We start from the raw sequence: 15,188 nt of genomic DNA, 5'->3' as shown, positions 1-15,188 counted from the left end.
GCTTGTCTGTAAATTCAGTTAGTCTTTGGGAGGTGGGACTTGGGCTTGTTTTGAAAATACTTCCACCAATATTATGTAAAATCTCCCCAGGTCTAGGTTGAGAACTACTGACTAGATCAAATGCCTTTCCAACTCTGAAATCTTGCATTTTATGAAATACAATAAAATGTAGCATCCTGTGAACAGTTGTAGCTTGTGGAAGTAATATAAAGGGAGTTGTTGGAGTGATTGGTGTTAATAAATTGTTTTTCTTATGCCAACCAGTAAGATTTTTTAATTGATAGTGATGACATTCTTCTACCATTGGCTTCTTTCATTCCTGTCTTGCTTTCTGAAATATTTTTGAGTAGTTTTTTCTTTTCTTCTTCTTTTTTTTTTCTTTGAGTTGGAGTCTCACTCTGTCGCTCAGACTGGAGTGCAGTGGCACACTCCCAACCACTTCAGCCTCGACCTGCTGGGCTCTGGCGATCCTTCTACCTCAGCCTTCCAAGTAGCCAGAATTACAGGCGTGCACTACTTGAGAAGTTTTTTCTACCGCATTTTTCTAATAAATATTGCTTGATTAGCAGCTTTGAATTTCCTCATATCCATAGAAAGCTGCACTTGTTCGTTGTCACTAGAAAACTCCTTATTTTGTTAAACCCCATAGACTAATGAAGGAGGATAATGACTGGGGCCTGGAAAAATTCTCAGTGTGCTCCATGACAGTCCAGGTACAGTATAATAGTTTAAAACCACTAGGATGATGAGGACTTTTGTAATAGTGATAAATATTCCTTATTATACCCCAAAGGATAAATTTGGGGGCACTATTTATGCTTTTCCAATCATTCTTTTTTTCAGGGGAGTATCGGATCTTACTCTCTCACTTATGCTGGAATGCAGTGGCAGGATCATGCCTCACCGCAGCCTCGAACTCCTGGGCTTAGGTGATCCTTCGGCCTTAACCTTCCAGATAGCTGAGATTACAGGCATGCACCATCATGCCTGGCTAATTTTTAAATTGTTTTGTAGAGACAGGGTCTCACTATGTTGCTCAGGCTGGTCATAAACTCCTGAGCTCAGGCAGTTCTCTCTCTTCGACCTCCCAAAGTGCCGGGATTACAGGCATGAACCAATGTGCCCTACTAAGTTCTTAATTACATAAAAGAATGATTGGGCTCTGAATACCTGGATTGGTATTTGAGACCAGCTTGGGCAACATAGTTAGACCTCATCTTTACCAAAAATCACAAAAATTAGCCTGATATGTACCTGTAGTCCCAGCTATTCAAGAGACTGAAGTGGAAGTATCACCTGAGCCCAGGTGGTCAAGGCTGCAGTGAGCAGGGATCGGGCCCGATGACAAAGTAAAACACCGACTCAAAAGGGAAAAAAAAGCCTGAATGTAATAATGGTTTTACAGAGTTAATTGTTCTTTAAAAAATAGTCATAAAATGTAAGGGTTGGAAGAGTAAAAGCTACCTGATGGTTGAATTTTCCTCAGTGTTCTAGAAATATGGTTGTGAAAACAGTATTTGATCCCCTCTGTCTGGGAACTCACTAACTCTGTAGATGTTTGTTCAATTTTTGGAAAGCTCTGATTATTAGAAAGTATTTTCTTATACTCAGTTAAGATCTGACTCACTGGAGTTCCCTGGGGCCATACAAAACAAATCTATTTCTTCTTAATGAGACATTTTTCAGTTGATTGATGACTAGGTTCACATCTTAATTTGATTTTTCTCTTCTCCATCTAATTACCTCTGTTCCCTGGCTCTTTGTATAGCTTGGTTTTGAGACGTCTTGTCTAATTTATTTATATCCCCTTTGAAATGTATTAGCACACAGAATATATGTTTTGGAAGCAGGAGTTTGCTTTCAAAAACAGCCTTCAGTAGAGGTTTCTCAACTTTGCTTATACTATGTCCTTTTTAAGTTAGTTGTAGATCCTATAGCTTTATGTCATGCTATACTATAACCCTTACTCTTGACTAGTTGTTTGTCACATTCTCTACTCATACCTAATTATTTATAAATTTGTTTTCTTGATATATACCTGTAGGACTTCATATTTATTTCTTTTTCTTTTTTCTTTTCTTTCTTTCTTTCTTTTTTTTTTTGATTCAGAGTCTCACTCTGTTACCCAGGCTGGAGTGCAGTGGCATGCTCACAGCCCCCGCAGCCTAGGATTGTTAGAACTACAGGCAAATGCCACCATAGCCAGCTAATTTTTTGATTTATTGAGGAGATGAGGGCTCATGTAGTTGCCTATGCTCATCTCGATCTCCTGGATTCAGGCAATCCTCTCTCCTCGGCCTCCCAAAGTGCTGGGATTATAAGTGTGAGTCACCACACCCAGTTTATTTCTTTTAAATTTTATCTGGTCTGTTGATTCTTTTGAGTCTTAATACAGTGAATTCATTGTCCTTTTCAGTTTGAGATATTGTGCAGAATTAATGATCATATTTTTTTTTAATGCATGTCCAAGCAAGAAAGTTAAATAGGCAGAATCATTTCAAATACTGTATACAAAGCTAAGACTCAGATTTGTGTACTGTAAATACTGTAGTCCGATTCCCTGTTACCAGGAATTTCCCTATGATTAACACTGTCATGCATATATGTGTGTGTATGCATATTTTTTATGTGTTTATTTTAAGATCTGCCTTCTAAGTGATCTTTAACACCTAGAACACTCTTTTTTTGGCTTTTCATAAGGTTCAGTTACTTCTTTTTTTTTTTTGAGTTGTAGTCTTACTCTGTCACCCAGCCTAGAGAGCCATGGCACACTCACGGCTACTACAACCTCAACCTCCTGGGCTCAGCCTTCTGAGAAGCTGGAACTATGGGCACACGCCACCACACCCAGCTAATTTTTTGACTTATCGTAGAGACGAGGTCTCTCCAAGTTGCCCAGGCTGCTCTCGAACTCGTGGACTCAGGCAGTCCTCTCGCTTCTGCCTCCCGAAGCGCTGGGATTACAGTGTGAGCCACCACACCCGGCCTGGTTCATTTACTTTCACTTTTTTTTTTTTTACATTAGAAATATAGTTTATTTAAAAGTAAATTAGAGGGAGAGAGATAACTCCCCATAATAATGAGAAACATTACTATTTTATTAGATCTCCTAACTTTGTTCATAGACATGAGTTTTATTTATTATTCGCTTCTCTTCTAGAGTTTAATAACTTAAGCTCCATAAAGTCAGACTTTGTCATGTTATCACTATATCCCTAGCATCTAGCATAGTGTTTGGTGCAAGTGGATACTTAGTTATTAATTGAAGGAATTGTTTTATTGCTCATTGTTTTGTTGTATTTTTACTTTATGTGTAGTTTGTAAAACAGAAAGAATTTTGACTATACTTTTTGAATTATTGTACTCCCTTTTTACCAACTCTCCAGATATTTTGAGTTATTCTGAGGGGTTGGGTCACATAATCTCCAACTGGAAAATTTCTGCTTTGCTTTGATCATCTGTTATCACATCTGTAATTATCTTTGCATCTTGCCCAATTTTTTCTCCTCAATTTTTTCCCCAAAATGGTTTTATGAAAGATCTTATCAGATACATGTACAAATAAATAGATTTTTTTTTAGGATTTTGTCTCAGATATGAGAAAAACCTCTCATTTGGTAAATAATGTCTAATTGAAAATTCAAAGTAAAAGGATCCTAGGTCCAGTAAGAATATTTATTTTATTTCCCTGATAGACGCTTATCACAAGTGGCATTAGATACTTGTTCTCTGTGGACTTTATACTGGGTCTTAATAAATCATATCTTTTCTAGTTCTTATGGAGTCTTATCTGGGATCTGTATCAGGGTCAGAGTGCTCTTTAGAGAACATTGACCACAATTCGGCAATTTGATTTATATGTTACTTTAGTTTGGTTTAAAATTAATTTTGATAATCTTTTCTCTTCTGTGGGTTTAATTAAAATATGTTGGGATATAAAAGCTAGAAACTTTTTTTGGATTCTGAAAAACTTTCCCAGATACATTTGTTCTTAAGTCCAAAAGTGATTACTCTTCCCATCTGTTGGCCCACAGAATTGGTGTCTTTCTTTTCTGACACCGAAGTTTATACTTGTCTATGAAATTTTGTGACTTGAAAGTCCATACGTAAAGAAGCGTCTGTATGACTCAATATATATTCTGAAAAGAACTGTAGTTAATGCATTTTTTAAAAATGTGTTTTCTGTTTTAATATTGTATGTCTTTTCCTTCCCCCACAGAGAATGGATCTTGGAGAATGTCTGAAAGTTCATGACCTGGCTTTAAGAGCAGATTATGAAATTGCATCCAAAGAACAAGATTTTTTCTTTGAACTTGATGTATGTGATTTTTGCTTTAATGGGTTATATTATCATTCACAGTAAAACATTTTTAATGTAGGTTAATATCTCTTAATAGGAAAACCTCTCAGCAGATTATCTTCTTTGTGGTTATATGATAATGTGGTAATACTTTGTGGTAATACTTAAGATCATATACTTTCTTTTCTTGAGTTGGAGTCTGACTCTGTCGCCCAGGATGGAGTGCAGTAGCATGCTTACGGCCACCGCAGTCTTGACCTGTGGGGTTCAGGCAACCCTTCCACCTCAGCCTTCCAAGTAGCTGGAATTTCAGGCACACGCCACCACACCCAGCTAATTTTTTATTTATTTTAGAGATGAGGTCTCGCCAGGTTGCCCAGGCTAGTCTCTAACTCCTGGGCTCAGGCAATCCTCTCACCTCAGCCTCCCAAAAATGATGCATTATTTTTTTAAAGATTGAGTATTTATAGGATAAATGTCTAAAAGTAGAATAGCCATGTTAGTGAATAATTTTATGAATAATGCCAAGTTGTTCTTTATGAGAATTATTGATATACACTCCCATCTGTAATATGATTTTCTATTTCCCTTGTGGCTACATAGTGTGCTGTCCAGATTTATTTTTTATTTTTTTATTTATTATGAGTTGGAGTCTTACTCTGTCACACGGGCTAGAGTGCAATAGCATGCTGCTGGCCATGGTAGCCTCTACCTGCTGGCTCAGGTGATCCTTCCACCTCAGCCCTTCAAGTAGCTGGAATTACAACTGTGCGCCACCACGCCTGGCTAATGTTTTGATTTATTTTAGAGATGAGGTTTTGCCAAATTGCCCAGGCTGGTCTTGAACCTCTGGACTCAGGAAATCCTCTCACCTCGGCCTCTCAAAGTGCTGGGATTACAGGCTTGAGCCACCACACCCAGCCAGTTGTCCAGATTTCTTTAGGTGACATTGATAGATGAAATAGGAATACAAGTGTAGTTTAATTTGCATTTCTCTTATGAGTGAATTTGTACATGTTGCTTATATTTAAGATCTAGTTATATTTCCTTTTTAGTGAACTTGTCAGTATGCAACTTTGGAGGGGTTATTGGCTAATCTTGGATGTTAGTGTTTTTCTAATTGATTTGTACTAACACTACATATTATGAAAATTAGTTTTTTTCCTCAGATAAACATTGCAAGCATTTTTTTCCTATTTTTGTTTTTTGGCCATTCAGCATATTCTTATAGTTTTACTGTTCAATGTATCAATCTTTAACAAATCCACTGGATTAATTCTAAAGGCTTTTTCTATTCTGAGATGATAAAAATTCTCTCCCATTTTTTTTCTGGGTTTTTTTGGCTTCATTTATGCACTTAAATTTTTGATCCCTCTTGAATTTACTTTTGTCTAAGGAATTGTATGGATCTAGCCCCTCTTGCCCCCTAAATAGCTACTTAGTTATCCAATACTATTTATTAATTAGTACATCTTTTCTCTCATTGCTTTGAAATGCCACCTTTATCCTCACATAAGGAAATTCGAATAGATTTCTGGTGTGACTTTTTTTTTTTGAGTTGGAGTCTCACTCTGTTGCTTAGGCTGGAGTGCAGTGGCATGATCATGACTCCCTTAGCCCTGACCTGCTGGACTCAGGCGATCCTTCTGCCTCAGCCTTCCAAGTAGCTGGGACTATAGGCAGGTACCACCACATCTGGTTTTTATTGTAGGGATGATACATGTTGCCCAAGCTGGTCTTGAGCTCCTGGACTCAGGCAGTTCTCTTGCCTTGACCTCCCCAAATGCTGGGATTACAGGCGTGAGCCACCTTGCTGATCTTCTATTGTGATTTTTAAAAAGATAAATTTCAGCTGGGTACAGTGACTCACACCAGTAATCCCAGTACTTTGGGAGGTGCATATGGGAGGATCACTGGAGCCTAGGTCTCTGAGACCAGCCTGAGCAATATAGTAGACTTCATCTCTACAAAAAATAAAAAAATCATTCAGGTGTGGTGGTATATGCCTGTAGTCCCAGCTACTTAAGAGACTGAAGAAGGAGGATCTCTTAAACACAGGAATTAGAGCTGTGGAAAGCTGTGATCATGCCACTGCACTCCAGCTTGGGTGACAGTAAGATACTGACTCAAAAAATAAAAATACAAAGATAAATTTCAAATTAAAAGACTTAAGTATCTATTTTTATTTTACTACAGATAATAAAGATTTTTTAATTTTTTAATTTTTTTTTAGTTAATCATTTTATTGCTTGATTACATAGACAAATTTATGTAACCAGGGCAGAGGCTGTGGATGACTCATATTTCTAATTGGGAGGGAGTACTCGCTTGGTCTTTTTTTTTTTTTTTCAGGTTTTTTTAAATGATCCTTATTGCTTTTTACTTTGAAGAATTTTTGGGTTACTCAACCATTTTTGAAATTCAGTGTGTGCTGAATAAATGTATATTTTTCATTAAACATTCATATTTTGAATTAGCTGTATTTTTCTACAATAAAATTTGGAAGTTCAAATTGATTTAATTCGATGACAAATGTTTAAAGGTTAGTTTTAAGTAATTTTAATAATTATAGTCATATGTACCTCACAATTATCTTTCATATAAATATTGAACTGGATTTTTATAATGTAGATACTGCTAAAAGTCTCTGGTTTACTCTTTGAAATGGTTAAATATTCCTGATTGTAACATTTTCATTGTGGACATTTTGAAAAATACAAACTAAGAATTACTTAAATATTTAAAAATAATTATTGTTAACATTTGTATATAGGCTTACATTTTTTTCAATACTTCTTTACAAAAATTAGGATCTTACTGCATATAACATTTATAACTTGCCTTTTATTTATGAATGAATTCAGAACATTTCCCCAACCTCAAGCATGGTATTAAATACTTTTTTAATGACTAAAGATCAAAATTTCACAATGTGGGCTGGACATTTGGGTATTTATAGCTTTTCAGTTATCTCACTATGAAAAACATCTTTGAATAGTAACCCTGATTACTTTCTTAAGACAAATTTCTGTAAGTAAAATTAGTAAGTCAAGGGACATGTCTAAGGTTTGATAAGAATAACCTTGTTGTCTTTTTACAAAGACCGCACTGGTTTGTGCTCCCTTTCAGCAAGTTATGAGAGTGGCAGTTTCCTTTAATAAGCCTTACCTTTCCCGGGAATTATTATTTATATTTACCTTTTGCCAATTTGATAGATGACAAAAAGGTTTTTTGGTTTATATTTGAACTTGTTTTTCTTACTTTTTATTTCCACGGTAGCATTTTAAAAAACAAAGTATAATTTTTGCATAAAGATATGTCTGAAAAAAATTGACTTTCTGGCAGTAATTATCTTTAATTAAACTTTGTAGGCCATGGATCATCTGCAGTCATTCATTGCAGATTGTGATCGAAGAACAGAAGTGGCTAAGAAAAGATTGGCAGAAACTCAAGAAGAGATTAGTGCTGAAGTGGCAGCAAAGGTAAGAATTTCATTCATTTTATTAGTACAAAGTATACTTTCAACTCACTACTTTTTGTTTTAATTTTTTTATTTTGAAATAATTAGATTTTCAGGAGATTACAAAGACTTATCTGAGGAATTCTGTGTACTCTTTTCTCTTGCCTATCCTAATGTTAACATCTTACACAATATAGTACTATATAAAATAAATTGACATTGATCTAATCTTTATATTTTATTCAAGATTTCACAAGTTATGCATGCATTTATTGTGTATGCATAGCTCTACACAGCTCTTGGCAATTGTATCACATGTGTAACTACAGCCGTAGTTAAGATAAAGTATAGCATGACCACAAGGCTTCCTCATGTTTCCCCTCTTTATAGCCACAGCCATCCTCTCCTCTACCATCCCTAGTCCCTGGAAACTACTGGTCTGTTCTCCATCTCTGTAATTATGTTATTTCATGGAGTGTTACATAAATTGAACCCTGCAGTATGTGTCCTTTTGAGATTAGGTTTTCTTTACTCAGCAGCACAGCTTCCTTTACTTTCATCCAAATTGTGTATATCAGTAGTTCATTCCTCTTTATCTTTCCATAGTATGGATATGCCACAGTTTATTCACACACTGAAGGACATTTGGGTTGTTTTTTGTTATTGGCTAATATCAGCAAAGCTGCAGTCAACATCTGGTTTTTTTGGTTGTTGTTTTTGAGTCAGAGTCTCACTCTGTTACCCAGGCTGGAGTGTAGTGGCACGCTCACTGCCACCACAGCCTCGACCTGCTGGGTTCAGGTGTCCTTCCGCCTATGCTTCCAAGTAACTGGAACCACAGACTGTGTACTGTTTTTTTGTGCTGACATACGTTTTCATTTCTCTGCGATAGATGGCCAAGGTTGCAATTGTTGGGTCATAAGGTAAATCCATTTTTAAATTAGAAAGCAACTACCAAACATTTTTAGAGTGATTGCCAGCAATGTGTAAGTAATCCAGTTTCTCAATTATCTGTGCCAGCATTTGGTCACATCATTTTTTTTTTTTTTGAGTTGAGTGCTGAGTGTTCCACAGTTTATTATTTTTTTTATTTATTGCTGATTTCAAAGCCACCCGTTTTGTTATTGTTTCATTATTGTTTTGTTTGCTTTTAAAAGCAAATTGTAGATTTCATTTCACTTGTAAACTATAACCACAATATCACATCCATGGCGTTAACAGTAATTATTTAATGTTGTCTGATATCCAGTATGTGTTCCTTTTTCTAATATAGAGTCAATTTGTTAGAATCCAAACAAGGTCCTAGTATTTGAGGGAGGACCCAATAAAACCTGGAATTATTTTTTGGAGGACGTACTCCTTGTAGTACAAGCTTCCAACTTGTAGTACAAGCGCCTGTAGTTCCGGCTACTTGGAAGGCTGAAGCGGAAGGATCTCCTGAACCAGCAGGTCAGGGCTGTGATGGCTGTGAGCGTGCCACTGCACTCCAACCTGGATGACAGTCAGACTCCCAACTCAAAAAAAAAAAAAGTAAAAGGTATAATTAGACAGCTTTATCCAGATTTTAGAGAATATATGTATTGAATATACATGTGGAGATTTATAAATGTTGTCTACATTATCACATGGGCTACAGTGGTGTCTAAAACAAAATGACGGAACACTGAAAAAAAACGCTGTAAAAAAATTTTTATTTTAGATTCCATGGAGTTTACATGCATATTCATTACATGGACATATTGTATAGTGGTGGGGATTGGGCTTCAGATAGCCCATTCCCCACATAGTAAGCATTATGTTTATAGGTAGTTTCTGAACCATAATCCTCTCCCCTCTTATTGGTTATATACAGTTTTTAAATAAATTCTTCCCATGTTGCTTTTGTTGATTTGATGACTTACTACTTTATAACATCATTCTGTTCCATTCAATATAATCTAGTGCATTTTATCAAAATGCAGAGTGGTAGATAAAGATATTATCTGAGTTCAGATGACAGCATTAAAATAAGGTGTTCAGGCTGGGTGTGTTGGCTCATGCTTTTAATCCCAGCACTTGGGAGGTCAAGTGCTGGGATATATATATGTGGTGTTCAGATATGTATGTATAAATATATGTATATGCATATATACACATATATATATATGTTCAGATATGTATGTATAAAAGGAAATAGATTTCCTTGTTTGAGAACAGAGTTGCTGTTAGTGGCTTTTTCTAAAAAGTGCTTGGTAGAGCCTAAGCTATATTGGTTGTATTGGTTATTCATCACTCCCAAATACTGTATAACAAAGCTCAGTGACTTAAACTGTGAGTATTTTTTTAGCCATGCCTCTACAGTTGATGATTTTGGCTGAACTTGACTAAGTTTGACTCACATGTCTTACAGTCAGCTGTAGGCTACTGACCCATGCCCAGAAGGCTAGCCTGGCCATGTTCTAATGGTGGAGGGAAAGGTATAGAGTTATCAAGCCCAGTCACACAAGCCCTTTCAAGCCTTTTCTTAGGTCATGGTCCTTTTCTACCATCCTACTAAAGCAAGTTCACAGCCAAACTTATAGTCAGAATACAATAGTATACACAGTTACATCGTAAAGGCCATGGATACAGGGAAGGATAAAGTGTTTAGGCTATCATTGCAGTCATTCAATGACATATTTAAAGGAAAATAGCACTTTGGTAGAGAGAGAGGATGGTGATAATAGAATTGGGAATCTTGTTGAGGGGAGACCATATCTTGGATTTGAGGAAATTTAAGAGGTAAAGATTATTGACTCACTACTTTGCTTGGATTAGATGTACCAAATGAAAACCTTCTTTGCTAACATAATTAGCCACACAACAGACTAAATACTTACTTTGTGGTCAAAATAAAGATTATGTATATGTATAATGTGCAATTACAATAGTAGGAATGAACTAGGTTCCTAGGATGATGATGAGGAGGACGAAGAGAAGCATAAAATTCCAAGGCAGGAATTAATCCCAGGGGAACGTTAAGGATAAGGGAGTAGGGGGTGCCATGCTAGTGTATTAAACATCAACATGGTACTATGCAATGTATAAGAAGGCACATTTTCTCATTTCTCACAGTTTGTGGGTTAGGCATTGTTCCTACTTCTTAGATGAGGAAATGGATTCAGGTTTAAGTAATTTGGCCAAAATTACACAGCTAGTAATCAGTTTAGCAGTAAACCAGGTCTGTGTGGGACTCCTAAGCTATAGCCACCAGTTACTTTACGGAGTATTTACCAGTTCGTTTCTTTAACTCATTTTTGAACCTGTGCTATTTGTTGGGCACTAGAGACAAAGATGGGAAATTCAGATAGCTATCCTTAAAATAGTATGATATAGGTATACACATTTTAAGTATGACATTTACAATGTGTATACTCTTTTTTGGCACCCCTGTATATAAAAGTAATTGTCATGGTCAGATGCGGTGGCTCATGACTGTAATCCCAGCACTTTGGGAGGTCAAGGCGAGAGGATTGCTTGAGCGTAGGTGTTCAAGACCAGCTTGGGCAACATCATGAGCTCTCCTCTCTATAAAAAATAAAAAAATTAGCCAGACATGATAGTGCATGCCTGTAATCCCAGCTACTTGGGAAGCTGAGGCAGAAAGATGGCCTAAGCCCAGAAGGTTGAAACTACCATGAGCTGGAATCATGCCCTTGCCCTCCTGCCTGGCAACAGAGCAAGATTCTTGTCTTTAAAAGAAAGAAAGAAAGAAAAATTGTCTGAAAAATGTAAAAGACAGCACAAAGAGGAGGTTATGGCCATCTTTGCTTATGTGTTTAAGTGGAAATAAAGATTTGGTAATTGTTAGGAATGCTTCACAGAAATGACTCTTGAGTTGGATTTTGTTGAATAGATGGATGCACATTCACTAGGCAGGTAAGGTAGGGCATCTCAGGAAGAGGGAACATAGCAAAGTCACTGAGGTAAAAAACAGCAGGGGAAGTTTGGGAAGCTATCACTATAGATTATGTTGTGAGGTGGGGAGCACCGAGAGATGGTTTAGGGAGGTACAGAGGGCTGGATCATCGAAAAAAGGCTATTTTACACCTGGAATACACCATCTAAACAGAGGCCAGAAAGTTATATTGGGATTAGTAGTATATCCCTGACAGCACTGAGATGAAGGCAGGCTCAAAGCATCCTGATGTCTCACTGCTTCATTTGAGACTATGTTGGAAAGCATTATTTATGCTCATCTTGCCTTAGATAACAAATCTTTTCTGAGCATTTTAAGAATATTTTGAAGTTTATATTTGTTCTGTTTCTCTATGTTCTTTTTCTTTCTAGGCAGAACGTGTCCATGAGTTAAATGAAGAAATTGGCAAGTTGTTAGCCAAGGTGGAACAACTAGGAGCTGAAGGGAATGTGGAAGAATCCCAGAAAGTAATGGATGAAGTAGAGAAAGCACGCGCAAAGAAAAGAGAAGCAGAGGTAAATTTTTAATAGTAGTAGATGAATTCTGCTTACTTTGACAATAAAAAATACTAGATAAGGCTTTAGTATCTACTTCTTGAAGAGCATATATTTCATTGGAAGTTATTAAGAAGTTCTTATTAAATGGAATTTAATTTTAAAATAGGTGGTCCATGTCATACTAATGTGTTTGTTTCAAAATCAGTTGATTTTTGGAGTTTGGAGCTATTGATCTGTGGAAATTTATAACTTGTAATGGTAAGTGAAATTAAACTAGTAACCAGTCGTACACAGCAGTTAAACACACACCATAGATACATATATATTCTCTGCACGATACATTTCCCCACTCAGCCCCCATGTATCTGTCACATTCTTACTTCTCTTCCCATCTCTGTACAATCTGCTAGCACCTAGGGAGCCTTTTCTCATTCTTCCTTCATAGCACAGATCAAAATCTGATATCCTGCAGTCAAAGTTTTATTTTGATTGGTGCACCCGATGTTTGGAAAATCAGATGTCTTTGGTAAGGATTGTACTGTATCCTTTGCCATAGTCTCCATTCCTTCTAACTGTATCACACCTGGCCTGCTTTTCAGGACCTGCATGGTCTCCATAGATACCTGAGCCCTCCTCTACAGTGTTTCCTCAGTCCAGGGGACCCCCACTCCTTTGTTTTCTTTTTATCAGTGTAAGGTTTTTTGGCTGTCAAGAGGGCACGGTTTGTTGTGGCAAGGTCAAAAAAAGGAAGGAAGCTGGGTACAGTGGTGCACACTAGTCTCAGCTACTCAGGAGGCTAAGTTTGCAGGATCACTTGAGTCTAAGAGTTCAAGTCCAGCGTGGACAATGTAGCAAGATCCTGTCTCTTAAAAAAAAAAAAGAAAGAAAGAAAACCCTATTACTCAAACTTCTTTGAGATGCTTGCTTTTTATTTTTCTTTATGTTCTGATATCAGGTATGTTCTTCAGACAAGAGAGGAAAAGCAGCATAGAGGGAATCCATTTTAGTACCTCTTCTACCATCTTGCTTTTATTCTGCCTTAACATTAGTGCTGATTTTCAGCAGAGGAAGAAGACAAGAATTGAGAAGAGGGAGGAAGAAAGGAAAAACTATGGTCATTACTTCTCATGGAACCTGTATAATGCCAGTATTATAATCATGGCCATGAGACATCAAGAAAATAATACATTCTTTTGAAGAAAGAGAAAGGCCTAATACATAATCAGAAATTTTTCCCAGAAAGGAGTTGAAGGAAGACTTATTAACCAGATTATCGTCTTCCCCAACCTCCCCCCCCCACCCCGGTCAGAGTCTCACTCTAACGCCCAGGCTGGAGTGCAGTGAAACGGTCACTACTCATCACAGCCTCCACGTCCTGGGCTCAAATGATCTTTCCACCTCAGTCTCCTGAGTAGCTGGGTCTGCAGGTACACACCACCATGTCTGGCTAATTTTTAAAATTTTCATAGAGATGAGGTCTCACTGTGATGCCCAGGCTGGTCTCAAACTCCTAGCCTCAAACTACCTTCCCACCTTAGCCTCCCAAAGTGCTGAGGTTATAGGTGTGAGCCATTGTGCCTGGCTTTGCCAGCCATTCTTAATAACTTATTCACATAATGACTTTATCTTTGGTTTGATATCAGGATAATGCCAATTCATAAAATGAGTTGGGAAATTTTTATCTTTTTTGAAAGTATTTTTGTAGGATTGGTATTTTTCTTCCTTTATTTTTATTTTTATTATTTTGAGTCGGAGTCTTACTCGGCCATCCAGACTGGAGTGTAGTAGCATGGTCATGGCCACCACAGCCTTGATCTGGAATTAGGCGATCTTTCCACCTCAGTCTTCCATGTAGCTGGAACCACAGGCATGCGCCACTACTCCCAGCTGATTTTTTTTGGTTTATTGTAGAGACGAGGTCTCGCCATGTTGCTCAGGCTGGTTTAAAACCCTTGAAACCCTGCTCAGGCAGTCCTCCTGCCTCCGCCTCCCAAAGTACTGGGATTATAGGCGATTTTTCTTCCTTTAAATATTTGATAGAATTCAACAGTGAAGCCACCAAGGACTGGAGTTTTCTTTATGTGAAATTATTTTACTTAAATTCTTTAGTCATTATAGGGATATTCAGTTTTTTCTGTTTCTAATCACTTTTGGAAATTTGTCTTACACAAATCTCTCAGTTCTTGCATTTACTGGCATAAAGCTATTCATAATCTTTTTTTTTTTTTAATTAAGAGGCAGGGTCTCAACTCTGTCACCTAGCCAGAGTACAGGTGTATGATCATAACTCACTTCAGCTTTGAACTCATGGGCAATTCTTCTGCCCCGGTCTCCTGGGTAGCTTAGGACTTCAGACGTGTGCCACCACACCTGGCTAATTTTTTAAATTTTCTGTAGATTCAGAGTCTTGCTGTGTTTCCCAGGCTGATATCAAACTCCTAGCTTCAAAGAATCCTCCCCACTCAGCCTCCTGAGTCACTGGGATTACTGATGTGAGCCAACATGCACAGCATGTTCCTTTTTAATGTCTGTAGAAGCTGTTGGCAATTGATCTATCTAGCTCGATGTTTGTCATTTTTCTATTTCTTCTCAAATAACCAACTTTGTGTTTGTTTTGTTTTTTTTAAGTTGGAGTCTTACTCTGTTGTCCAGGCTCGAGTGCAGTGGCATACTCCCAGCCACAGCAACCTTGACCTGCTGGGCTAGGTGATCCTTCCACCTCAGCCTTCCAAGTAGCTGGAATTACAGGCACGTGCCACCATGCCCAGCTAATTTTTGATTTATTTTAGAGATGAGGTCTCGCCAAGTTGCCCAGGCTTGTCTCTAACCCCTGGGTTCAGGCAGTCCCCTCACCTCAGCCTCCCAAAGTGCTAGGATGATAGGCGTGAGCCACCGCGCCTGACTCGACCCTGTGATTTTATTGTTTGTTTGTTTTTTCATTGATTTCTGTTCATGTTTATACTTTATTTCCTTCTACTCCAGTGGAGAGGTCCC

General features: G+C 37.5%; 1 protein-coding gene across 1 annotated transcript in view; it reads left to right on the top strand.

Annotated features, from left to right (window-relative positions):
- The window catches only part of LOC103255522 (putative RNA-binding protein Luc7-like 2), a 66,284-nt gene that overhangs the window by 34,405 nt on the left and 16,691 nt on the right, over nucleotides 1-15,188 (top strand). The window contains 3 exon segments of the mRNA XM_021710161.1: nucleotides 4,220-4,318; nucleotides 7,672-7,782; nucleotides 12,069-12,212. Of these exon segments, the coding sequence (XP_021565836.1) occupies nucleotides 4,220-4,318; nucleotides 7,672-7,782; nucleotides 12,069-12,212 (354 nt within the window).

This window comes from Carlito syrichta, unplaced genomic scaffold (assembly GCF_000164805.1).
Source record: "Carlito syrichta isolate Samal-C Ts95f unplaced genomic scaffold, Tarsius_syrichta-2.0.1 Scaffold288207, whole genome shotgun sequence".
Taxonomy (NCBI): Eukaryota; Metazoa; Chordata; class Mammalia; order Primates; family Tarsiidae; genus Carlito; species Carlito syrichta.
The sequence above is the reverse complement of the archived record's forward strand: the minus strand, read 5'-3'. Positions and strand labels throughout refer to the sequence as shown.